The sequence below is a fragment of the Saccopteryx bilineata genome, unplaced genomic scaffold (genome assembly GCF_036850765.1).
Source record: "Saccopteryx bilineata isolate mSacBil1 unplaced genomic scaffold, mSacBil1_pri_phased_curated manual_scaffold_23, whole genome shotgun sequence".
Lineage (NCBI taxonomy): Eukaryota > Metazoa > Chordata > Mammalia > Chiroptera > Emballonuridae > Saccopteryx > Saccopteryx bilineata.
In genome coordinates this window covers 510,733-537,989 of record NW_027095449.1, presented here as the reverse complement: position 1 = coordinate 537,989, position 27,257 = coordinate 510,733, and the positions used below count along the sequence as shown (strand labels likewise).

The 27,257-nt window shown below is 45.8% G+C and overlaps 1 protein-coding gene and 1 pseudogene across 1 annotated transcript; both read right to left on the bottom strand.

Moving 5' to 3' along the window:
- Positions 1-465: 465 nt before the first annotated feature.
- LOC136318266 (GTPase IMAP family member 6-like) lies at positions 466-4,722 on the bottom strand. Its single transcript, XM_066250649.1, is given in 7 exon segments — positions 466-1,277; positions 1,280-1,374; positions 1,463-1,541; positions 3,400-3,598; positions 3,734-3,847; positions 4,456-4,603; positions 4,718-4,722. Coding segments are annotated over 7 exon segments (1,326 nt in total). The 3' UTR covers positions 466-591.
- A 17,122-nt stretch (positions 4,723-21,844) lies between these two features.
- On the bottom strand, positions 21,845-25,539 carry LOC136318260 (GTPase IMAP family member 7-like; annotated as a pseudogene).
- Between the last annotated feature and the right edge of the window lie 1,718 nt (positions 25,540-27,257).

Genomic DNA, 27,257 nt, shown 5'->3' with positions numbered 1-27,257 from the left:
AATAAAGGGGCTGTTCGTCCTGCCTCCTCCCTCTTCCTACTTGCTTTCTCCTCCCCAGCCCCACAGCTGCCTCCTCACATGCCTCAGAGCCATTGCTGTGTCCTGACCCACCATGCAGAGCTGGTACATTAAAAGTAACTGTGCCTGTCCCCTTTATGGGTGAGGACATAGCCCAGGGGCTGTGAAGTCACCTGTCAACATCCCACACTGGTTTGCTATCATCCTTTAAGAACTGACCTCAGTGAACAGGACCTTGTTGGTGTCACATGACACAATGAAGCGTGAGCTGCCCTCTGGAAGCTTTTCTTCTATCTGGGTGCAGAGAATAATGTCAGGAAATGCAATGTCAGTCCCCCTGGGACAGCGTGCTGCAGGGCGTGGAGCAGGGAGTGCCACGTGCTATGCAGATGCCAGGAAGGACTGGGAAGAGAGCTGCAAACTCTGGGACTCACAGCCTCTGGCCACGCCTGACAGTGACCTGGAGATGGGCCTAGGCATTGACCCAGGGAGAGTGAGGGCCGGCAGGAGGGTACACAGGGCTGAGGGAGGCTCGCAGGAAGCAGCTGTCCCTGGCTGGGGTCTGCCATGTGCTCAGATGGGTGCCCCCCTCAGGAGGCGTTTGTGAGTGTCCTCAGATGCCCTCTGGATGAGTCTCAGGCCCTCCCAGCAGGACTCGACCTGGGGCCTGTCCTCCGCGCCGTGGCCCGGGGCTGGCTGCCGGCCCTGCCTGTCCGCCAGCAGGGTTTGCCCGCAGTGTCTGTACGCCTTGTTGCTGTAGTGCCAGCCCTCGTGCTCCCACAGGACCACCCCGACCTGCCGCAGGAGCTCCTGCAGCTGAGCCTCCTGATCCGCGCCCTTCGCCCTGTTGTTGAAGCCACAGTGGCGGCGCCCGCAGACAGCGTCCAGCCAGGCCAGCTCCTGGTTGTCGGTCTCCCGCAGGTACTCGTCCAGAGAGCCACCGTCCAGGTCCTCCTTCCGCGTGAACACCAGGACGGTGTAGGCCAGGACGCCCACTCCAAAGACCTCCTGCAGGCGCCGGACCACCTGCTGGTCCTCCGCGGTGAACCGGCCCAGCTCTGTCACCAGGAGCACCGCGTGTGGCCCTGAGGAGGAGGAGGCGATGGCCTCACAGCAGCCCTGAGCAGCCACTGCTGGTGGGAGCTGCGAGGACAAGACATCGGCGGTGTTGATCACCTCCAATGTTCTCCCGGCCCAGACTTGGGTCCCACTCCCGACGGCCGTGGTCACCGGTTTAGCGCTGAGCTTGGACGTGAAGCATCCGTGCCCAGGATGCAGGTTTTCCCGCTGCCGGTTTTCCCTACCAGGATGAGCCTCAACCTCTGGGGGTCTGCTCCTCCTCCCTGGGGCCTGCAGCTTCAGGGGAAAGCAGAGGGAGTGGGTTAGAGCCCAGGCGCCCCGTTCAGCTTCATCAGCGGCCTCACCCCTGGATAAGCTCCCTGACCTCCGGGGCTGGTTGTCCTGGCAGGAGGGACAAAGTTCAACATCTGCACCATGGACCTGCCCGGGGCTCACATTCTTCTCTTTAAACAAAATTTTATTTTGTATTGTGGTAAAATACACACAACATAAAAATCAAAAAATAAAATAAATGTTTTAACTGTTTTCAGGTATACAATTCAGTGGCATGAGTGCTTTCACATTGCTGTGTGGTCATCACTCTTATGCATCTCAAGAACTTATGATCACCCCAAACTGAAACTCTGTCCCCACAAAACAGTAACTCCTCATTCCTCCATCTGCCGAACCCCTCTAACCAGCAGTCTATCTTCTGTTTCTGTGAATTCTACTATTCTAAGGACCTCAAATGAGCGGATTACCACACGTATGACATTTGTCTTTTGTTTATTTCACTTGGCGTAGTGTTTTCCAGATTCATCTATACTGTAGCGTGTGTCACAATTTCCCTCTTTTACATGGCTGAGTCATATTCCATTTTATGGATGGACCATATTTTATTTATTTATATATGGACACTTGAGTTGTTTCCACTTTTGCTATTGTGAATAAGGCTGCAGTGAACCTGAGTGTACAAATGCCTGTTTGAGTCCCTGTTTTGAATTCTTCAGGGTGTGGCATCTGTGTTTATGTCTTGTCCCCCAAGTGACTGACCACATCACCTCTGTCAGCTTTTCCAGCAAAGAATGTGGGAACGGCTGGACTTCACAGCCAGACCTCTGGCTCCACAGCACAGGGGCACACTGGGGCCACATTCTTAGGCTACATCCTTGACGTTTGGGCTGAATAGTCCCATCCAGCCAAATACAGAAACCACAGGACGAGTGATGTCTTGGATCTGCCAACCTAATATTAAAAACCTAATGGTGAGATTTTAGGAACAAGGGGTGAACGAGGGGGAGAGAGTTCCTTCTCCTGGCCTTTTGGGTTTCAGACCCAGAGCACAGAGAGTCACATCAAAAGGCTCCTCTGGTTTCCAAGTCTGTGCCTCACTGGAGATATTGAAATGTCTCAGTAACAACCCTGACCCTCCCAGGAGTGGGACGGGCATCGTCAGTTGGCTGACCCATCAGCCAGTTCTGACTGAGGGTGCTGGCTCCCTCCAGTCCCCCAGTAGGCTCTGAGAGGACTGTGAAGGTGGCGTGTTCACCCTCACCGATCGGAAGCTGCCTGAAGACAGGAACCCCCATCCGGGCAAGCCTGAAGCCAATGCACACCAAATCTACTGCTGCAGCTCAGGAGAGGCTTTTAGAAGCAATACAATATTTAACCTCGATTGCCACGAGAAAGGGCAAACCAGGTGTCAGCACCTGTGTTGGTAATTTTCCCATGAGGTTTATTAATATGGCTCTCTCCCAATGACTCAGGCCACTGACGTGCATATAGTGAGAAAGTCATTTGTGTTCAAATACATAATGAAGCACAAGTCATTTCTTCTGGCCAGGAAATGGATGCGTTGCCAGCACTCCTAAACTCTCTCTCCCAGGGTTAGACAGAGAATGGAGTTCAGCCCATGACTGTTAAGCGCCTGACCCTGATGCAATAGCTTTAGGGGGAGAACCCCTGAGAAGGCCCAGCCCAGGTCTGAGGCTGCTGCTCGGTCACAGCCCCTGTGTCCTTGAATGCTGCCACAACTGAACGCACTGGGAGCCCCCACAGGGCCTGTTGGCTTGCAAGCCTTCACCAGGGCACATCATCTTGTCAAAACCCCTTCCTGAGGGCATGACTGATGCCCTCTGTCACCTCCTTTCTCCCACTGTGCCTGCTGGGGGGGCCTTTCCCTCTTACTGGATCAGGGTAGGCAAGGCCCCACCCAAAAGCTCTCTTATGGGGGTGTCCTGACTGTGCTGTGCCCCGCTGCCTCTCCAAGCACACCTCCGCACCTCACAAGGCCCTGCCCACACCTCTCTCAGGTCCCCGTACCCTGGGAAGTCGTTTCACCTCCAGACACGTCTTTTTCAGGGCGCTGGGGCAGCACAGCTGTGGGACAGTATGGGGGAGTCAGGTCATACTCTTCCTCCACCTGGAGAAATAACAGGTCTGCCTGATGGTTCATCCGAGTTTTAAGAGGCCTTTCTCTTGCTAGAAGGAAGTATTTTGCATTGCTTTGGGCGGGGGTGGACTGAGTGAGGAGAGGGAAGAAATTTCAGAGACATTCTCTACCTCCTTTAGGGAATGGTTTTTCTCTCTCTCTCTGTCTTACTTCTGTGTTTGTCTGTCCCTTTCCTCCCTCTGTGTTTCTCTCTGTCTGTCTCACCCTCTCCTCTGTGGTGTCTATCCTGAGTTTATGTGATTTCACGGAGAAGGCGTAGTCGGCCTGCAGCCTGAGGAACGAGTAGCATCCTGGTGGACCGCAGGTCCAGGAGCTGCCCTGTGAGGAGGAGGAAGAGGCAGAGATGCAGAAGCAGGTCCACTGTCATGTCCCGGGGCGGTGGGGAGATGTCCCCAGGTGGTGGAGAGATGTCCTCAGGCGGTGCGGAGATGTCCTCAGGTGGTGGGGAGATGTCCCCAGGTGGTGGGGAGATATGTGGCCAGTGGTGCAGGGGGCATGAGTGGTAAGCTGCAGTGCAGGGCTGGCTGCAGGGGGCTGGGCGTCCAGGCACTGGTGCTGGTCCCTGAGGAAGGCCTGGCAGTGAGGATGGCAGAAGCTTGGGGTAGGTGGGAGGGCACTGTGGTGAGGGGGCCAATAGCCTTGGCATAGGAACTTCATGTTTTGGGACAATCCTGCCAGTAGCCAGACCTCAGTGCCCAACTTCATGACCATCAATTAGCATAACCATGCTGCCTGGGTCTCAGTGTCCCCATAAGTGCGAATGCTGGTCCTGAGCTAGATGTCCCTGTGCTCCTTATAAGATCTAACACATTTTATGACATTTTCTAGAGCAACTCCTTGTCTTAGCAAAGAGGGCTGTGCCACTCCACCAGGAGCTCCCATCTTCCTCCTGGTGACAGAGAAATGTACCCTGCTGTGACCCGTACTGCCTCATAGTTCCCTGTCCCATCCTGCTGTGTCTGCTCGAGCTCCTCTGTGGGGTTGGGACGGAAAGTACATGGCCCGAGGACTGTTTGCCAGGACACGCAGGACACTCGGAAAGACACAGCCAGGGACTGTCTCCAGGTGAAGGCTCTGGGGTGTGGGGACACCTGACTCATGAGGTCTCCATAGGTCCTGCCCTGACAAGTGCTTCCACCTTGCTACACTCCATAGTTTTATGTCCAACACGGAACATGGAGCACTTACGTCATCCTGTTATGTTTCTCAGGAAGTGAAACTCACTGAAGCTTTGTCCCCGAGATTCAGCAGTGACTTTGAGGCAGGGCACAAAGGGTACAAAGTTCTCTCCACTTTTTAGCCACAGCTCTTCCTAATACCACAAACACACACATATATGCAACAAACACGCATACACACAGACATAACACAAACACAAAACACACACTGCTCACACAATGCACTCACACACACAAGAAAAACTCATAATACATACATCTTGTGACATCTTAGGACAAGCGGTGCAGGCCACCAGCCATGAAAACTAAGTACATCCAGTACATGGCTGGAGGCAAAAGATAAACAACCATTAGAAATGTAGCAATATTTTCCGCAGAACTCTATGTACCCAGCATCCAGGAAACCCTACCCTAGAGACTTAGCCAAGAATAAGACCAGCTAATCGCACCTCTTCTGCCCTTGTAAATGCTGCTTGCTTGCTCAACCTAGATAGCCACCCTATAAAAAAGAGCCATTTTAGAGGCTCAGTACTGCAGTATCCCCTTGCGTGGGTTGCCTGCAGTCCCTGTGCAGGTTTGCAATAAAACTTATAAAATTCACTTTGGGTTTGCTGTGGTCTGTCTCTGGGATGTAACATATGTAGGCCCCAGTGAGATAGGCTGTGTAAGACCCCTCCTCATGGAGTGGGCTGCAGCAGACGTTGGTAGCTGGTCAGCCTCCGGCAGTTGCTGTTTGAAAACTGAATTTGGCTGATTCAAAACATTCAGAAATCTCGAGACTGTCTGGTAAGGAAGCTTCCTCTTTGAATATCTAGAAACAGAGCTCTGGTTAGAGAAAAGGGTGTAGTGAAGCAGGCGATACGCCATCTGGTTTATCTCCTCCTGGTCGGGGAACGCAGGACGCTGCCTTCCCCCTTTTGGTTTCAGTTTAGAAGTTTTGTTTGTTTTGTGTACATATTTGTTTTGTTTGTCTGCTTCGCCCATTGCTTCCTCACAGGATTCCTTCGACAGTCAAGGGCCATGAGTCAGGGGCAATCTACTGCCCTCACGACTCTTCAGTGCTTGCTTGATAACTTTTCTGATTTGTCTCGCAGGGCACGTGACTATAGGACTTCGGTTGATTCCACCACATTGCGAACTCTTTGTGGACTAGAATGGCCAACCTTTGGTGTAGGGTGGCCCTCAGAGGGCACTTTCAATTTACCCACACTGTTTGCTGTCAGGGCAAATGTCTATTGGGTCCCGCACTCTGACCAGGTGCCATATATAGATGTGTGGATTAACATAGCCACGGGAAGACCAGGTTACGTTAAGAAATATTTTAAGAACTATATTAATGGAGATAAAGTCCGGGCAGGAGGAAAAGCTGTCCTATTGGCACCCCCAAATGAAGGCAAAGAGAGGCTTCTCTCCCAAAAAGAAGAAACTTTGAGAGAACAGCCACAGCCTGCCCACAGACTTTATCCAGTAATACCAGAAGATCCAGGGGCCGTTGAGTCCTTACTAGATCCCATTCCTCCTCCGTATCCAGAGCAATCTGAGGACCTGCCTAAAGCCATGGGGCTACCCCTGCAGCAAACCCACAACGTGGACTGGCCCCCTCTTGGGAAAGCCCACCCCATACCCGAAAGGGTCCAATTATGGTCATCCTAGTATGCCACCAGCTCCAAAGCTGGCACCTTTGCTTCCACTCTGAGAAGCTGCGGAAGAGGGGAGATCCTAGGGGACCAGCTAGATTAATTTATGTCCCCTTCTCTACTAGTGATTTATATAATTGGAAACATCAGAACCCCCTGTTTTCAGAGAAACCCCAGTGTCTAATTTCTCTCCTTGAAACCATTTTCCATACTCCTCGTCCTACTTAGGATGATTGTCAACAGGTCCTTTATACTCTCTTCACTTGTGAGGAAAGGGAAAGAATCTGCCAAGAGGCTGCTAAAGCAGCATTAGGGGATGGAGATCTACATAACCTTGGTCGAAGACAAGAATTAGAGTAAGTTCTCCCTTCGACCCCCCCTGGCTGGGACCCCAACACTTCTAGGGGACAGGAGGCTTTACACAAGTATCATGACTTCCTGCTCAGAGGCCTCAGGGCAGCAGCAAGGAAGCCAACTAATTTTAGTAAAGTCAGCGAAATCATCCAGGGAAAGGATGAATCTCCTTCGGCTTTCCTTGAAAGGCTTTTAGAAGCCTATAGAACATCTACTCCATTAGACCCAGATGCCCCAGAGAACAGGAGGCTCATAAACGTATCCTTTGTCTCCCAAGCGGCCCAGGACATTAGAAAGAAGTTACAAAATTAGAAGGATTTGAAGGAGAAAATAGAAACAAGCTTTTAGAAGTTAGTCAGAAAGTTTATATGAACAGGGAGGATCCAGAGATATGAGGTGCGGAAAAGGTGCCAAAAATACTAATCACAGCCCAACAAAAGAAACCTGCTAAAGGAAAGCCACAAAGGAAAGGGCAGAATAGTAGACTGCCTCTAGGCAAGAATCAATGTGCTCATTGCAAGGAGACCGGGCATTGGAAAAATAAGTGTCCTAAGCTAAAGGAGAAGAAGGGACAGAAAGCTGAGGTCCTCTTTGAGGATCAAGACTGAGGGGGCTGGGGTTCCATACCGTTAGGCCCCCAGGAACCCATAGTAACACTGTTCATTGATGGGAAGACCACCAAATTTCTTGCGGACACAAGGGCCACTTATTTGGTACTACAAGAAGCTACAGGACTACTCTCTTCAAAGAAGACCACCGTTGTCCGAGCAACGGGAAAAGCTAAGTCATACCCATGGACGAAGGTAAGGATCACTGACCTTGGGAAGGGAACTATCTCTCATTTGTTCCTAGTAATGCCAGAGTGTCCTTATATTCTCCTTGGAAGAGACCTCCTACACAAACTACAGGCTACCATCTCCTTCCATGGGGAGGCAACTACGTTAACTTTAGATCCAGCTTCAACCCCGTCCATATTAGTAACAGTACCCTTGTCAGCGGAATACTTGTTAATAGAGGAATCATCCCAAGCAGTTCCCTCTAGCTTTTTAGAAAAATTACTCACAGAAGTACCAGGCGTTTGGGCAGAAACAAATTCACCTGGACTAGCTAGGCATCAGCCTCCTGTCCACATTCAGCTAGCAAGCACGACACTACCCATATGAGTCTGGCAATACCCAGTCACGCAGAAAGCTAAAAAAGGGATTTCAAAGCATATAAATAGACTCTTAAAAGCAGGCTGTGTCACTCTCCTTGGAATACTCCATTACTCCCTGTCAAAAAGCCAGGACAGAGGACTATAGACCAGACCAGGAACTCCAAGAAGTCAATCTCCAGGTTGAAACAATTCACCCCACGGTTCCAAACCCCTACACTCTTCTGAGTCTTCTACCTCCGGGCTGCACTTACTATACGGTCCTTGACTTAAAAGATGCTTTTTTCTCCATCCCTTTAGCAGAAAGGAGCCAGCCTATTTTTGCTTTTGAATAGATTAATCCAGAAAGGGGATTTTCTGGACAGATAACGTGGACAAGATTGCCTCAGGGGTTTAAAAACTCCCCAGTATTATTTGATGAGGCATTAAGCAAGGATTTACATTTTACAACCTTTTTGAGAATCACATCCACAGGTTACACTACTCCAATATGTAGATGACCTTCTCCTTGCAGCAGACTCTGAGGAAACCTGCAAAGAAGCCACCAGAGACTTTCTCCACACCCTTGACCAGCTTGGGTATCGTGTCTCCAGCAAGAAAGCCCAAGTAAACGTTCATACAGCCACGTATCTCGGGTATGACCTCAGAGAAGGTAAGCGAACTTTATCATCTAAAAGAATTCAGGCAATTCTTGATATACCTACCTCTTCCACCAAAAGACAAGTTTGAGAATTTCTAGGGGTTATCAGATATTGCAGACTGTAGATGTTAGGGTTTGCTAAATTAGCAAAACCCCTGTATACAGCAACCGGGGGTAAAAGTTTAGACCTTATATAGACAACAACTGAGGAAGCTGCTTTCCAAGCCCTGAAGGAAGCTCTAGTCTCAGCCCCTGCTCTGGCACTTCCTGATTTGAATAAGCCATTCCAGTTATTTGTAGCTGAAAAACATGGGGTAGCAAAAGGAGTACCCACACAGACTCTTGGACCTTGGAAGCAGCCCATTGCTTACCTATCCAAGTGTCTAGACCCTGTAGCCACAGGATGGCCCACATGCATGAGAGCCATAGCTGCCACGGCGGCGCTACACAAAGAAGCTCAGAAGTTGACTCGGGCAGAACCTCCAAATACATACCACTGAAGCCCTTCTAAGGTACCCACTGGATTGATGGATATCTAACGCAAGGTTAACTCAATACCAAGTACTTTTATTGAACCCTCCTCAAGTAACGTTCTCCAAGTCAGTAGCCCTCAACCCGGCAACCCTGCATCCCGAGAGAAGAGGAACAACCTGGCCCTGATCATGATTGCCTTGAACTTCTTGACACTACTTCCAGTCTCTGCCCAGATCTTCAGGACTTACCATTGTTGAATACAGAAACTACTCTCTTCACCGATGGGAGTAGCTTCCTCGACCAGGGGTTCCGAAGAGCTGGAGCAGCTATAACAACAGAGGACAAGGTAATATGGGCCCAGTCTCTTCTACAAGGAACTTCTGCCCAGAAGGCTGAACTTATTGCTCTCACTCAAGCCTTAAGATAGACAAAAGGGAAAACTGTCAACATCTACATGGACAGCAGGTATGCTTTTGCTACTTCACATATACATGGGGCTTGATATAAGGAGAGAGGCCTTCTTACTTCTAGAGGAAAGAAATTAAAAATAAAGAAAAAATTTAGCACTCCTCGAAGCCATTTGGCTACCGGCTAAAGTAGCTATTATACATCGTAAAGAACATCAAAAGGGGTCGGATAGAATAGCAAAAGGAAATAACCTAACGGATGATACAGCAAAAGCTGTTGCTTTAAAACCTGGGAAACCAGTTACTATCCTTCCCTTACTTCCAGAAAGACTTTTACCTGAGAAGCCTCACTATTTAGAAAAAGAAATTCAATTAGGAAATAAATTACACTGCAGAGACTTACCTAGTGGATGGGAGCAGCTACCAATCAGAGACTGTTTATACCTAAGGCTATAGGAACAACTTTAATTCAGGAAATACATCAAAGAACCCACCTGGGTATTAACAAGCTCACTTCCTTGCTACAAAGGCACTATTACATACCTGACTTAAGTAGTCTTGTAATATCAAAAGTATCCAGATGCCTTGCATGTGCAAAAGTAAACCCACACCAATAGAAGAAAATACCTAAGGAAAGACAACGGGGACACTCTCCAGGTGAAATTTGGGAAGTAGAGTTGACTGAAGTAAAGAAAGGTAGATATAGATACAAGTACATACTAGTATTTATTGATATATATTCAGGATGGGTTGAAGCCTTTCCTACAAAACATGAAACTGCTACCACTGTGCTTAAGTACCTCATCTCTGAGATTATCCCTCAATTTGGCCTTCCCTTTGCTCTGGGGTCAGACAATGGTCTGGCTTTCATAGCCTCAGTTTCTCAAAATTTAGCCAAAGCTTTAGGTATTAACTGGAAACTTCATTGGACATACAGGCCACAGAGTTCAGGACAAGTAGAGAGAATAAATAGAACCCTAAAAGAAACTTTAACTAAATTAAGAGAGAAAATAAGTGATACCCTTTGCACTTCTCCATAGTAGGTGCTCTCCATAATATAAAGGCTTAAGCCCTTTTGAAATTCTTTTTGGAAGACCTCCTCCTATCCAGCCCACGTTAAGTTCAAGCATGTTAGCCCCTTTGATAACTCACAGTTCCTTAAGTCCTTACAAGCCATCGAGGCAGTGCAAGCAGAAGCCAACTCCCACACCCAAAGAATACCTAACCAGCACTTGCATTCCAGCGAGCCTCCCATCAAGCCTGGACAGTGGGTTTGGTTAAGCAGCTCCATTGTGAGAACCTTCAATTCATTTGGGAGGCACCTCACCTTGTTATCCTAGCTACTCCAACAGCAGTTAAGGTAGCGAACCACAAATATTGGATTCATCACAGCCAGGTAAAGCAAGCACATCCTGACCACATACCCATTAAGGACAAACAATGGAAGGTACAAAAGGACCCTATAGAACCCTTAAATCTCCAGTTTACATCAACACTGGGATAATCCTATTTACACTGACTTTCACTCAAGCAGGAACCCCTAGCCACAGTGAATAGGTCCTCATTAGTACTCAAGATGGGTCTGTAATTACCAGAAATCAAACTTGGTTACTTCAGCTGTCACCTCGTCAGTAGATTTTTCTAAACTCTTTGACAAGAAAATTTGTGACTCACCAGCAGTTCAGAGTCACTCTGATTCAGCAAGGAGCCCCCTCCTAAATGCCTGGCCTAGTTCATATACCATAGGTAACAAATCCTCTCCCCACGTTAAAAATAGAGCCTTATGGTACACTCCTCATTATGCTTGTCCTGAACCCCCTTCTGGGCAGCACCATACTTGTGGGTCTATCACTGATTATTATTGTAAAAAGTAGGGTTATGAGACTCTTATTAGTGAATTCCAGTAGTGTCCTCCTAAACAAGACCCAGGCATAAAACTTCTCAGATTAGAAACAAGACCAAGGGGAAAAAGACCAAATGATAAATGGAGTGAAAATTGTGCTAAAGATAACTGTAACCCCACCATCATTACTATTAAGAAACCCCAAGACCCAAGTTAGAATTAGGGGAAAACGTGTGGCCTAAGATTATATGTCATGGGCTCAGAACCAGGAACCTTCTTCACCATCAAGAAGTTACACTCCTGAGGCTCGCAAGCCTCTCTTGAGGGGATTAACTCATACTTTACCTAAAACCTTTAAGCCCCCTAAGTCCGGCTCACCTAAAGTAGTATTAAATCCCAATTTTACTGCTTCGCATAGTCCGGAAACTGTATCTCCTACTAAAGCTACCCCTATAGCTAACACCTTAGCACCTCCTGACCCCACATTAGAACAGAGTTTTTCTATCTTCACACTTCTAGACTCTGTTTTTCTAGTCCTAAATAGCTCCCAACCCGAAGCTACTAAGAGTTGTTGGCTCTGCCTAAATCCTCAACCTCCCTACTATATTAGATTAGGAGACAATGTTTCTTTTCAGAATGTCACTGTAAATGATTCAGACTCCCTTGCTGAGTGTGAACAGGAAGGATGCATCTCTCTGGCCGAACTCCAAGGAAAAGGACATTGCTTCACCTTAGGAGAACTGACAGACCCCACCACCGTTGGATATCAGAACTCTTGTCTCTCCATGACTCACATCAGTCACCGGCAGCTGCAAGACCGTGAGTACTACAAGAACCAGAAGTTAGGTTTCTTATTTATCTCGAGTCAGCAAATGTATCTTACCTAGCACCTCTGATGACTTTTGTATATCTACCTATATTGTACCTCAGGTTTACCTATAAGGGGGAAACTCTGAATTCCTTCTCCAACCTGACATCAGGTACAGAGCTAAAAGAGCTGTACCCCTACTTTTACCTATCATAGCAACCTTAGGGATCACTAGAGCCATAGCTACAGGAGCATCTGCTCACATCACCCTAGAAACTAGAATTAAACAATTATCTTCGACCTTTTCAAAGGATATATCTATTTTACAAACTCAGATGTCATACCTTAAACATGCTGTAGATTCTTTAGCAGAGGTAGCTCTTCAAAAATGGAGAGGGCTAAATTTACTCTTCTTAAAACAAGGAGGATTATGTGCTGCTCTAGGAGAAGCTTGTTGCTTTTATGCTAACCATTCAGGAATAATTAGAGAAAGTATCCAAGTTTTAAGAAAAAGTTCCAAGATAATAAAAGGAATTACAACAAGACAATAACTGGTTTCAAAATCTTTTAAAATGGTCCCCTTGGTTAACAACCTCACTTACTGCATTAGCTGGGCCAGTTTTAATACTGCTACTCATCCTACCTGTGGACCAATCATTGTTAATTGTTTAGTAGCATTTGTTCAAGAAAGAATAGATACTGTCTCAGCCCTACCAGATTATATCCAGTTCGGATGAGCAATAACAAAGTTCAATGGTTTGAACTAGTAAGAAGAAAAGGGGGGAATGTGATATATTAGGACAAGCGGTGCAGGCCACCCGCCATGAAAACTAAGTACATCCAGTACATGGCTGGAGGCAAAAGATAAACAACTGTTAGAAATGTAGCAATATTTTCCACAGAACTCTATGTACCCAGCATCCAGGAAGCCCTACCTTCGAGACTTAGCCAAGAATAAGGTCAGATAGTCGCACCTCTTCTTCCCTTGTAAACGCTGCTTGCTTGTTCAACCTAGATAGCCACCCTATAAAAAAGAGCCATTTTAGAGGCTCGGTACTGCAGTGTTCCCTTGCGTGGGTTGCCTGCAGTCCCTGTGCAGGTTTGCAATAAAACTTATAAAATTCACTTTGGGTTTGCTGTGGTCTGTCTCCTGGGATATAACACATCTCACACACATATACTCACAAATGCAACATACACAAGTATACACACAACACACAACATACATAAGACATAATATATACAACTCACACATATATACTCACAAATATACACATGACACACACTCAAAAACATAAACACACAAACATAACACATACAAAAACAAAGTGCACACAACTCACACATATGTACTCACAAACAACACATACACAACATATACCCATGAACATAACACATCAATATACACACAACATATGCATTCTCACAAACACATACAAAAACAACACTGAAACACCATACACACAAACAGATATACACAACACACACACAAGCACAAATACATCCGTTTATATACACAACATGCAAACACACCAACATAACACATAAAAAACACCACACACACACACGCACACACTTACAAACACAACCCATACACAAACATACACACAGACACAGGCATACTCACTCACACCCTGGGACTTACAGCAAGGCTGGCTCTTGAACAGTAGGAATGGCCATTTCCACTGATTCCCGGGACAATGGGCTCTTATGAATTCTCGGTTTCTCCTTTTGGGGCCTCAAATCGAAGGTTTCTGGGGGCCTTGACTGGAGGAGTTAGGACAAGATATCGCAGGCTTTTGAATACAAAGAATCCATTCCTTATATTCTCCAGCACAGCGTGTTGGAAAGCTGTTCTCCTGCAGAGCTGGAGAGAGAGGGCTGCCTGCTGTTCAGAGAAACAAGAAGTGGGTGGGAACACCTGGGCCAGGCTGTTTTCAGAAACCTGCTGTTTGAAAGTCCCCAGCAGCCTCAGTAACAGAAGCAGAAAAAACAAGAGCTGGAGGCTTTTATTTTGATATTGAACTAGCATAACTAGAACTCAGAGGCTGAAGGAAAAGGCGCAGACTCTTCAGAAAATTTTACATGAGGGCAATGGTTGTTAACTACTCCCCCACTTTGGAGAACGGCCCGTGTCCTGTAGCTGTCCTACGTCTTCACTATCATGACAGAAACTCAGTCTCTTTTCTTCCTGCAACTCCTCCTTCCTTTAAATATTTTCCTTCAGGACAAGGCCCTGGACTTGAACTGAAACATATATTTTATAGGATGTTCCTTGAATAGTTCAAGTCTCCACCTGGCCCCATACCTAGTTATTACAATATATACAAAGACTATATTCCTTAGGCTGTACTTTATACTCCTGGGACAATTCTGTCACTACCGATCTGTACTTCTCAATTCCTTCACCTACTACACTCAACCCCCAAACCCCTTCCCCTCTGACAACTGTTTGTCCTCTGTATCTATCAGTCTCTTTCTGTTTTGTTTGTTTATTTTGTTCTTTAGATTTCATGTAAAAGCAAAACTGTATTGTATCCGTCTTCCTCTGTCTGCTTTATTTCACTTAGCGTAATATCCTCTAGGTCCATCCATGTTGTTGAAAACAGTAAGATTTCTTACTTTTTCATGGCTGCATAGAATTCCATTGTGTATTTAATATAGAAAGTTTTACTTGTCATTTTTACCTCAATAGAGCCAGAAAATAAAATAAAATAGCTGGAAAATATTTAAAAATAAAAACCAAAAAAATAAAGCCCATAGAAATTGGATTAATTATATAAATGATATAATTATATAAATGATATATCATAAATTATATATAAAATTGGGTTATAGTCATGCAATGGAATAATATATAGCAGTGAGAATACACTATCTATTGCTACATATTATATATAATGTGGACAAATCTCAAAATGTGATGATAAGCCAAAGAAGAAATAAAGTCAGATATGAAAGAATATGAAGCCCATGATTACATTTATATAAAGAACAATAACAGCTAAAATTAATCTATTCTATTAGAAGTCCAACCCAGAGGTCACTGTTGGAGGGAACAACGTTCTGTTTCTTTACCTGAGTGCTGACTCCTCAGTTGTGTTCAGTTTGTGACAATTCAGAGAGCTGAAAAGTTACACAATCCCTTCCTCCTGTGTACATTATACTAAAACAAAAACTTAAAATTGAAAAAAAAAAGATGGAACACACAAGCACATAGATAAGAAAAAGTATGTAATATACGCGAGAAAGAAAACTATCATAAAAATGGCAGTAATTTCTTAGTGCACTGAAGAATTAATTCAATGGAAATCATTTTTAAAGCCCTTGCAATCTTTTTCTTTCATACTCAAGAGGAAACTTGGTTCTAAAATGCAGATGTAAACACACCTATAAGTACAGCCTATTTCCAGAAGGACATAATCTCATGTGATACAGTCACTGAAAAATGTCCACCAGCCCTACCAAGCATGACGCTAAGCGAGGGTCCCTCCTCCCCAATGCCACTCAACTCCAGGAGGAAGACTGGACTGTGGCATTGTGTGAGGACATCTCATCCCCAGCGAGTCATGCCTGCACAAAAAGGGGTCTTATCACCATCTCTGACCACCTGGCTTGTCAGTTGGCCTGAACCCTGAAACGTCCTCCACCTCTCAGAACATGAAATCATGGCTTCATCTCCAGATTAATTCAACCTCTGGAACAAATTCCTCCACGGAGGTGCTCAACCCAGGAAGTGGGAGAGGCTGGGAACGGACTCAGCACTGTCTGCTGTGGGACATTCATGCACTTTGGGTGGATAGGTCTTTTAAGGGCATCTTGCCCAGAGAGTCTAAAGTGGTCTTCACAGAAAATCCACAGCCTCTCCTCCATTCTCCTTGACCTTTGGGACCCATGAGTTCCAGAATTGGTCAGGATCTCTAGCCAAGATGGGGGTGGGGAGGGATGTTCCGGAAAGTTTGGGTCCTGCCGATGACCTGATGTCATGGGGAAAGAATGGCAACCAGGATTGTTGAAAGAATATTGTGCAAGAGAGAAAGGGAAGAGAAACAGGAGAGGGAGAAGTGGGGGAGAGGTGCAGACTCACAGTGGGTAAGTAAAACACTCCCTGTAGGGAGCCAGAGAGGGGTAGCCAAAGGAAGAGAAAGGAGAGTTCATGCAGTTTTTTAAAGAGTAAATTTGCCATATTTTAAGGGAAAGTGAGTTCCTTGGGCTTCAGTGAAGCCAGCTTCAGGGAACTGTAAACTCATGCGATCTAGTTTACACATTACTTGCAGAGAGAGTTTTCTTAGTCTAACACCAATAAATCGCTCTCAACAGAAAGAATTGGGGCTATAACCTGTGGCCATGGGTATTCTGTGCCTTGTCAGTTTGGACCATGCTGCCCGACCCCCCGAGTGACTCAATTTCTCTGTAAAGCACAGGGAGTCAGCCTATTTCCATGCACCTGGCCAGCTATGTGTAAACAAAGGAGGCACGGCTGTAAACGTGCTCTCGGCATATAAGGGTCTTGCATGGTTCAGAACTAAAAATTAATAGGTTGTTGTTGCTCTTTTCTTGGTCTCCAGTCTCTCTGTCCATCAGGAGCAGCAATGAACCAAAATGAAAGCAGTTACTCAGGTAAGAAAGTAACTTTTAGTGTGCGTGCTTAATTTGCCATAATCTGTGCCTATTTGATATAAAGGTCACGTTATCCTCTCTAAGCAGAATGCAAGCTATTAGCTGTTTATTCATAAGAAAGAATCGTTTTACACTGCCCGTTCCAATATATCACTGGTCCAGCCATTATATTGGCTGTTACGACCACACCCCTGCCCAGCCAATAAGGGGAGCGCTCCCTGGCCTTGGAACACAGGCCGGGTGCTTAACTCACCTACGGGTGCAACCCGCACTCTTGGCTCCGCAACTCCAGTTCCCAGAAACCTGGTCTTCCAGAGGGCCAGGTAGAGTGATTCAGGCAGGCCTTGCATGATGACACCTGTTTCTATGTCCCTGTCCTACCCTCTGCACCCTACCCCCTGCGCCAGGACGTTTTCTAGGATCCATTGCTGCAGTCCTAGAGAAATCCAGATGTTTAAAACCGTAATTAACTTTTTTATTTGGCCATGAAGTTAGCTTCTATTTCCCAAATGCAAAATATCGCGAGAATATCTTTTCCATGAGTGAGGATAACTCCTGGTCACTAAAAATATTCCATGGGCATGATCAGTAGTGTAATCGCTCTTGTTCTTAACAGGCCACTGGGGTCAGAGCTGAGAATCATCCTGGGGGGCAGAACAGGAACCGGGAAAAGTGCCACTGGGAACAGCATCCTGAGGAAAGGAGCGTTTGCGTCCCAGCTGTGCACCCAGCCCTACACTGAGACCTGCAGCGCCAGTCCAGGCAGCTGGGGCAACAGAAACCTGGTCCTGATTGACATGCCAGACATGTTTTCTGGGCCCGGCCACTCTGATGCCCTGCACACAGAGGTGCACAGGTGCTACCTGCTCTCGGCCCTGAGACCCCACGTGCTACTCCTGGTGTCACAGCTGGGCCGATTCACCAGCCGGGACCAGCAGGCCATGCAGACAGTGAGGGACCTCTTTGGAGAGGACGCCCTGGGACACACAATTGTTCTCTTCACCCACAAGGAAGACCTCACTGGAGGCTCCCTGATGGAGTACATCCAGGACTCAGACAACAAAGCCCTACGCACGCTGGTGGCAGCGTGTGGGGGACGAACTTGTGCCTTTAACAACCAGGCGAGAGGGAGTGAGCAGGCTGACCAAGTGGGGGAGCTAATGGGTGTGATTGAGGGTCTGATGATGGAGAAGAGGGGTGCCCACTACACCAATGGGCTGTACCGCCTAGTGACAGGACCAGCGTGTGGGCCCGAGCAGTCAGAGGAAAGGGTAGAGGATTTCAGAGGGGCTCTTATACAGCACATGGAAACTCAGAGACGTCACACAACTGTGGCCAAAGAGAATTGCTTAAAAAGAATCCTAGACAAAATATTAGTGTGGATTCTATTTTATATTCAGTTGTTTGTCAAATTGATAATTCTGTTTTTTGTATTGCTCAGAATAAGCAGAATTTTTTAGTGCTTACTCTGTAGCTTGTGCAGTTTGGTTTGTAGCTTACCGTTAACTGTGCTCAGATAATTAATGGTAATTCCTGGACAAACATTGATCCAGAATGCAAGAGTCCTGGAGGACAGTGATGGACCAGTAACTATCACTGTGATATAGAGGGTGAGTCACCGGACCTCCTCTATACACTGCGGCGCCTGACATCAGTAAGTGCTTCTGGTGCTGTGATGTGTTTAAACCTTAGCAGCACTTCATTTATTAAAGAGCACATTATTTTAAAAGTTACTGTTTGTTTTGAAATATAATAAAAAAACTTTTGAAAACTTTAAACATAAAATTTCACCCATTTGCAAATGTTTAAAGCAAGTTTTATGTTCTTGGATACTAATTTTCTTTTGAAAAATTCTATGATTTTTACTGAATTAAATGAAGATAAAATTTCTACTGAAAATAAGAACAATAATGAGTAACCTGTAAAGTTCCTGAAATCACATTTTTAATTATTTTCTTTCAAAAATGAAGCCAATTATGCCCACTAATGACACAGAGACACTCACACATCTGGGGTTCCTCAGGGGCGTGTGTTAATTTTTACACACAAAACAACTAATCACATAAGGCCCAGGGGCGGGGTGAACATTACTGGAGGCATGGGGATGAGGGAGGAGAGTTCCTGCAGAGACAGGAGCACCTTTGCATTGAGGACTGGGCCAGCTGTCATCTAAGTCCTCTGGCCAGAGACAAGGTATTCAACCCGCCTCTCCCATGACTCACCTTGTGGGGAGTAAACAGGAGAGAACGCAGTTCCCTGCGGTACCCAGTTGGCTGATGTGAAGGGCTGGAATTTGGAGTGGACAGTGTGGCACAGGCAGAAATAGGACAGGTGTGAGGGAGGCTGACCCATCACAGGTGTGGGAGCACAAGATGACAGGGAAAGGGACGGAGTCTGCTCTCTGGGGAGCATCTGAGTGTCCGTATGGGGGAGTCACTGCCCTGATCCTGGGGAGGCTGACTGAGGATGCTGTGCACTGTGCTCAGGTCTCAGGGAGCACAGAATGTCCCACCACGTGGTGATGACTGATTGGGGGGAAGCATTTGCTTTGGAAGCCGCAGCTTTGGGGGTGGGATTTCAGGATCAGGAGACAGTGTCCCAGTCTCCCCAGCACACTGACCACATCAGACACGCTGGGACAGGACAGTGATGTGGCTTCCGGGAGCAGAGTCAGAGGCTCAATGCATTACCTGGGACATGTGTTTCTTTTCCAACTTCTGAAACCGATATTCCAGTTCTCTTCTTGCTTGTCTCCTAGGACAACCACCCTAAGTGGTCCCCTAAGTCGCTGAGCCAATTTTCTGGTTCTCACTGTACCCCCAAGTCTCCCTCAGCTGCTAAATGTCCAGGGAAAACCTTAGTAGCTACAACTTTGGTCACCAATGTAGAATCACCCGGGAAAAATTAGGTCCCAAAACTTCCTCAGTGTCACAGAATCAGTGTTACCATCTCCTCTCTGACCTTTTCGTGCCACATGCCTGAAACACAAAACTTATCTCCCAAACCAGGGGTTGAGAACCTATGGCTCATGAGCCAGATGTGACTCTTTTGATTGGCTGCATCTGGCTCACAGACAAATCTTTAATAAAAAAAATAATAACGATAAAAATATAAAACCTTCTCATGTATTACTATCCATTCATTTCCTAATGCTCATGTTCATGGTTGCGGGTGGCTGGAGTCAATCACAGCTGTCCTCCAGGACAACACCAAATTTTTTTGGCTCTCTCAGCCAAAAAGTTTCCTGACCCCTGCCTCAAACCCTCTCACTTAGATATTTATTTTTTATATTTGTATATAAGCAGATGAGAGAGACTGCTCTCTTAATCTCATATGTTGATTCAAGGTCATCACTCTTCTCTGAAGTCCTTCCTCTTTTCCCAGTATCTTTGGGGGCTCCTTTGGCATTTCCGTTTCTCCTTCTGAGCACCGAGAGGTCAGTGTATTCTTCACATGTGGGTTACTTCACTGCGCGCTGGCTGCCCCTGTTCTTTCAACAATGAAACCCGTTATGCCCACTAACAATACACATACACACACACACATCTGGAGATGGGTCATGGGCAGACCCTGGGAAATACTAGGCACATAATTAGTATCAAAGAAAGTGGGTATCACATAAATATATCCATGAGAATTATAGCAACAGGGATGGCCACTTAATCAGGGACTTGGGGGAAAGTCAAGTGCAGGGGCCTCCTACAAGCTGTGCATAGAGGACATGGAAATGACAAGGGACACTGCTGGTAACAGTGAGGAAATTGCTCCCTAACCTCAGGGGGGTAAATGAGAACTGGAATCCTGATGGAGAGTTGGGTAGACAAGGTGTGATGTTCAGCTTAGGGTTGCAGCTTGTCGTAGGTGACCTTACAGGGAGAGGGGCGGGAGAACAGACACCGGACCTTGTTTTTCTGTCTGAAGGGATCTCCTGCTTGGAATACCCATTGGCAGAAGCCAAGCAGAAGTCAGACAGCCAGAGATCCCACTGATGTTGTCAGATCAGAAATGGGCCTCTAGGTTCACAACATTCTTTCTAAACGCTAGTCCTGCTAAATGTTAAAATATAACATAGTATTTTGCAGACCAGCTATAAAAAAGACTGAGTTTGACAAGAACTCATCCTGGGTAAGTATGGCCAACTCAAAAACAAAGACATAAACATGTAATTAACCAAATACTGTGTATAAGCAAGGTCTAAGCCTCCTGTAGAAGACACAGAGTGTAAATATGAATCCTGTCTCTTTACCTTGCTGCAAGTAAATAAAACTCACATGTGACAACCACATCTTTTTTTGAATAGCACAACCCAAGTGTCAAACCCCTTGAGTTTGTTAACAATGAGATCCACATACATCACCCCCTGGGACACAGAGCTAAGGTGAAGGAGAGTAAGGTTGGATCTGCAGAGGCAAATAAAAAACATTTGGCAGAGAAGAGAGTTTTAAGTTATACTCAGGGCCATTTTAATTTAGGATGGTGCCTTAAAAAAAAAAAGAGAGAAAAACAGTAAGAGAATTTAGCGACTTCCAGGCCTCCATGGACCGCACAGCATCTTGCTGGAGAAGCCGGCTGCTTCCCTAACACAGCGCTCAGAGACGCGGACTGAAACCATGTGCATCAGCAGTGGTGCTAACGCTAGGCGTGTGCAGGAGTTCTTATCTGAATCTTCCTAACTCTAGTCTGCGAATTCAATGATATATTATTTCCAGAGTATGTCAATATTATCACTTCTTAAGTGTGCTGGCATTGTGGGGATGGGTGGGGAATGAGTGGGGAAGATGCTTCAGGTAAGCTATCACTGTGTAACAAACAACCCCAAAATTTGTGGTTGCAAACAACAAGCATTTATTTTCACAGGAATTTGGGGGCAGAGCAGGATGTGGTAGGCGGCTCCTCCTTGTTCTCTGCGGCTCCATCTGCAGCGCTCAGTTGGCAGTGGGAGAACCCACGTCCATGTTGCCTCCCGTGCACGGTGGCCACGTAGGCTCTGCTGGCTGATGTAAGAGCAGTGGGGGGAGTGGGCCAGAGACTCCAAATCTTCTTCATGGGGCCCCTCCATGGGCCACATGGGCTTCCTCACAACATGGTGGCCAAGTTCCATGACAAGTGCCCCAAGAGAGCAAGGAGGCCTTGTCCCTAATCCCACCTCAGAAGCTACAACCACCCACTATTTATAAAAAACAGTCACAATGCCCATCGAATTTAAAGGTAGGGGATACAGACTCCACAGAAACAGTAAAAAGCTCAGATTACAAGAAGAATAGGTAGGTTAGAGGATAGTGCTATGGCCGTCTTCGGAAAATACAACCTACCATATTAACAAATCGTAGTAAATTAAGAAGAAAAAAAATAAAGTTTACCTTATTTCCCAAATGCATCCCATATATTTTAAAGTATAGTGCAAAGACCACTTAACGGTTCTTTAAATGTATTTCTTCCAGCTTCTTCATTTATATTTTTAATGCGTTCATCATATTTCTTCTTTAGAGATTTTATTTTTTCCTCTTTTCTTGGTCTGATATATTTAGCCCTTTTACAAGTTTAATTTCCTTTGCTAATTTATCAGCATAGATTATCTCCAAGGCCTCTGCCTGACATCTCAGCTTCTCCTCTATGTCCTTGTAGACAGTGTCAGAGAAGTGAGTCCCCCTGTTCTCCTGCACCATCTTCTCTATCAGCTCCACCAGCTCCTTTACTTGACCTTCCCTCTCAGCCTTGTCTGATCTTTGGCTGTTATTAAAGGCACAGCAGAGGTTTCCACACTCCTGGATGATGTTTCTTAGGTCCAGGTCAGCCTCTTCTATAAACTGACTCAGGCTCAGACCCTTCCCCAAATTATCTTTGCGCGTGAACAACATGATCCTGTACTTCATGGCTGCCTCCCCAAAGATGTGCTTGAGCAATGCAATTGTTTTGTACTCTTCCTTTGTGAAGTGGTCCAGCTGTACAACCAGGATGATGGCGTGAGGCCCAGGGCGGGAGAGGATGACACACTGGTTTATTTCCTCACAGGTTTTCATCAGTGTCTCCTTAGTGTCGAAGAGCCCTGGGGTGTCCACGACAAGAAGGTTCCTCCCCTTCCAGTTCTGTGTTTCTGTCTGACACTTGGTAACAGCTTAGGCAGCAATTCTAGAATCAAATTCACTTCTCCCAAGGATGCTGTTTGCTGTCCCACTTTTCCCATTCCCTGTTTTTCCCACCAGGACAATCCTCAGAGTGTTGTCCTGATCGCCGGCCATGTTCCTTTCAAGAGGCTCTGGGGTGTAGGTGCCCACAAGACCTTAAGGAAGGAAAGGGAAGAGGGAAAGGGTCAACTTATGTAAGAGGGCACCATTCCTAAACCTCTTTTCTTCATTCTTTCCTCCCTGAAAATGTGTAATAGTCTATGACATTGACCCTAGTGAGAGCAGAGATGACACAGCTCAGTTCCTGTGGAAGAAATAATAAAGTAGTGTTTTCCCACAAAGGAGCACAAGATGTAGATATTTTCAAAGGGGAGGAAATTCATCTAACCTTTAAACATCTGATCATCTGAGAAGCACTTAGGCTTATCCTGCTCATATAAGAAAGAATAGAAACTTAAAATTATTTCTATGAATCAAGTACAATATTGGTCTCAGAAACTAACAAAAGACTTCACCAGTAAATAAAACTATAGTCTCATTTGGAAATATTAATAACAAAATCCTAAATAATTTATTGAACATCAAATAGTGTAATACACCATGATTAAATGTGACTTCTTTTAGATATACTAGGATAGTTCAAAATTAGAAAATTGATTGTCACAACACATCCCACATTAATAGATGAGGAAGAAAATTATCTACTTTCAGAAAAGACCATTGCCTGAATTCAACACTGACTCATGTTGAAAGTATTTTATAAGATTGAAATCAATGGATACTTTCCTAACATGACTTTAACCTAAATTAAATGTTTTTTCTGCCATCATTCTTTTTTTCCCTGCAGGTGATAAATAGTAGATTAGAAAGTTAAATACTGGGTCATAAAGTTAAAATAATGGGTTACAAAGATCATTGGAATGAAGAAAACAGAAAATTATCCGGCAGCATCGAGAAAAAATACAAAGAGGTTGGACTAGGTCCACCAGGAGTCACACATCGTAGTTTCTGTAATTACAGCAGAACAATGTTGGTACATGAATGGAGAGATCAGAGAAATGAAAACTGAAAATTCTAAACTAGACCAAGTTAATCATATTATAATATATGCCCTTATAGTCACTTCAATTGCATTTTGTTACAGATTCCGAGGGCAGCATCTCACATCCATAAGGATAAAGACGGTTAGCAGAGCGACTGTGAGGTAACCGTGGAACCACGTAGAAAAGACAAGACGGCACCTGTGCCTCACGCCACTCAACTGCCCTGCGGATGAGAAGTCTACATGTAAAACCTAATCCATATAAATAATAAAACAAACATGGTTAATCTCTCTGTAAGCTGGTGTTAGGGCAGATATTTCTAAGATTTGAAATAGAAGGAGGAAAAGGACTAGTAAGTGTGGTTACATAAAAATATCACACATAAGACAAATAGACGGTGACAGAGAATGATTTGTCTTTGGGTGATGGGCACACAAGACAATCAACAGTTCAAACACTATAGAGCTGTTCACCTGAAAGCTATGTATTCTTATTGATCGATGTCACCCTGTTAAATTTTATTTAATAAATTAAATTAAAAAAACTTAGTCCTTAAGATTGAATAAAAATGTTGTCACTTTTTAAATGAGAACATTGATGTGTCCTCAAAATGCTGAGACACTTGCCCAAGGTCACAGTGCTAACAGGTACCAGGCAGAGCAGAAATCCAATTACAAGTCTGTCTGACCAGCACGTCCCCTCCTAACCACTGCACACGGCACCTCTTCCTGGTGTCTTCTCAGGCCTGTGATTCTAAAATCCCATTGGATCAGAGGTAGATGGAGAGAGGGCAGGGAAGGGGTCTACACTCTTGCTGAGTGAAGAACTGGCAGGAAGCTTGTACCGAGAAAGTTCCCAGGAGGGTTTCTCATGCACTGTTTCTCCAGAATGGCCTGACCTCCTTCAGGGCAACCCTGCTCCATCTCATACATCACACTACTGGGGTCATAGCCTCTCTCTGCTAAATCATGAAAAGGATTCCACAAACCACATTCTAGATGTCCTCTGCCATCAGAGATGAGGGTGCCCCCTGGAGAATCCCTGCTCACGCTAGGATCAGGCTTCCTTTTCAGTCAGGAGAGCGGTTTAGACTGGGTTGTCTCTGAATTGTCTTTGAGCTGTAAAAACCTGCCTTGGAGACATCAATATTATATTGAGGAAGAAGAAATGTTAATCAGGCAACCCTGTCAAAACAACAAATGCATGAGATGCCACCAGTCAGAACACACGTGTCCTGTTAAGTATGAGACGTGCCCTGGCTGGGAGCCCTGTTGGTTAGAGCACTGCTCATATATGCCAAGGTTGCGGGTTTGATCCCAGGTCAGGGACATATAAGAATCAAACAATGAATGCACAAATAAGTGGAAAAACAAATGAATGATTTATCCCCTTATCTATATCTCTTTTTCTCTGTCTCTCTACCCTTCTTTCTAAAATCAATAAAAATTTAATAATAAGTAAATACACATGAGACGTATGACACTGTGCTAATAACGCTCCTTACTTCCGTCCGACCTTTCACCATGGCCACCCTGACAGCATCTCCCTGCTGCGCTGCGGGCCAGTCCCTGGTCCCTGGTTCTTTCCCAGACCAGACCCACCCCCTGTTCACTTCCTGGACCTCCTGCCCTCACAGCTCTGTCCTCAAGGCCCCTCTCAGCCAGGCTCACCTTCTATTCAGCAGGTTGAGGAGCTCTCAGGTTTTCTCCAAAGTAGTCCTCTGAGCTGGCGCTTATGCAGTAACTGTTAGGAAGGGGAAAGTGTTTGAACCACCCAAAACACTGAGCCAGGGAGTTCGGAGTGGGTGGGGCCCATGGGTAATGTTCACCTTTAAAGAGACAGAAATATTGTCCCATAACCTTCTGGCTGCTTTAGTTTTACCAAATTGAAACCTTTTCCTCTGTGAACCTGCTCTGGTACCTAAATTTCCAAAGCTACAGTTGGTGTTTGCATTATACAGTGGATACAAGAAGCTCTTATTAATGATTTAATTTTTCTTAATCTTCTTTTCTTTTTTTAGTGAGAGAAAGAGAGAGGGACATACACTGATAGAGAAACAGGAAGAGAGAGAAATGAAAAGTATCAACTCATACTTGTAGCACCTTAGTTGAATAGGTGCTTTCTCATAGGCGCCCTGACCGGGGGGAGGTACAGCCAAACCAGTGACCCCTTGCTCAAGCCACCAAATTTGGGCTCAAGCCAGAAACCTCAGGGTTTTGCACCTGGGAAATGACCTTAGTCTTGCCCAGAAACTTCGGCATAGTACCTGGTCGTGTTCCCCAGTGCAGTGGGAGACTGCAGGGGATTCTGGGAGAAGAGAGTCGGGAATGCAACTTGGTGTATCCTCGGGGTGCTTGCTAGTGATTATATGATATGGGATTTGAGTGTGGTATCTCAGGAGGGTCTCAAGGTACCCATTTCCAAATTAACAAGTCTCAGGTACAAAGCCAAAGAGGTCTAAACTATTGGTATCCAGGGGAAAAGAGGAAGAGGAGGCTGGAGAAAAGTCTTCCAGTGACCACACAGCTTCTCTGGTTATATCCATAGGGCTCTTGCAAGCTTGAAAGTCAGCATGACCAACAAGTCAGCAGGCACCTTTCCCTCCAGCCCTTTCCACCGCCTCCCACCTCAGGCCAGACAGGTGGCTTATCTGAGATTTACCCGGGGGTGAGTCAACAGGCTCTTAATAATGTTTCCAGGTGAGAAGCAGACTGTCGCAGTGTTCACAGTTGACAGGATGTTCTAGATTTCTTTTGCATCACCATAAAAATATTGAGAGTATTATACATTTTGATTCACAAGATCAAAAATTTGATCAGTCGGTGCTTAAGCTTGAGGGTGGGCACTAAGAGGACCCGATGCAGCTGGAAGCAGTGGACAGTAGGGTGAGTACCCATGGACGGAAGCAGCTAGCTTTGGAAACAATGGTGTTAGTGACCATATCATTGGACCAGTTATTGGCATTAAGAACTTATCTCACCCTGAAGAACCCTAGGTAATAGTTTTTTAACTTCCAATAAAGACAGAGTTCAAAACCAACCTTGTAATTCATAAGGTTGGGCTCAAAAGCAAACTCCCAGACACTTTGATCAAAAATAAAGGAGTAGTTCAAGATGATATTACAGAGCATTAAACCAAGTAGGGCCCCTCCAAGCACAGAGCCCTGTGCAGCCCTGAGACTCACAGCCATGAAACTCACTGTGACCAGGAATCTCACACCACGCCTCTGTCCTCTCCTCCACCTTTTCTCCGGTCTCCTCATGTTCCATCCCCACAACCACCCAGAGGCTGCCCTTCTGCATTCGTGCACAGTTACCGGAATATGGCCTTCCCTCCCCCACCTCACACCTGTCCTGGTGGACCACAGAGGCCTCGGTGATGAGCGAACAGGGGAAGGGTGTCGCAGAGAGACGTTCTGATACCCGCCTGACCCCGTTCCTCGGCAC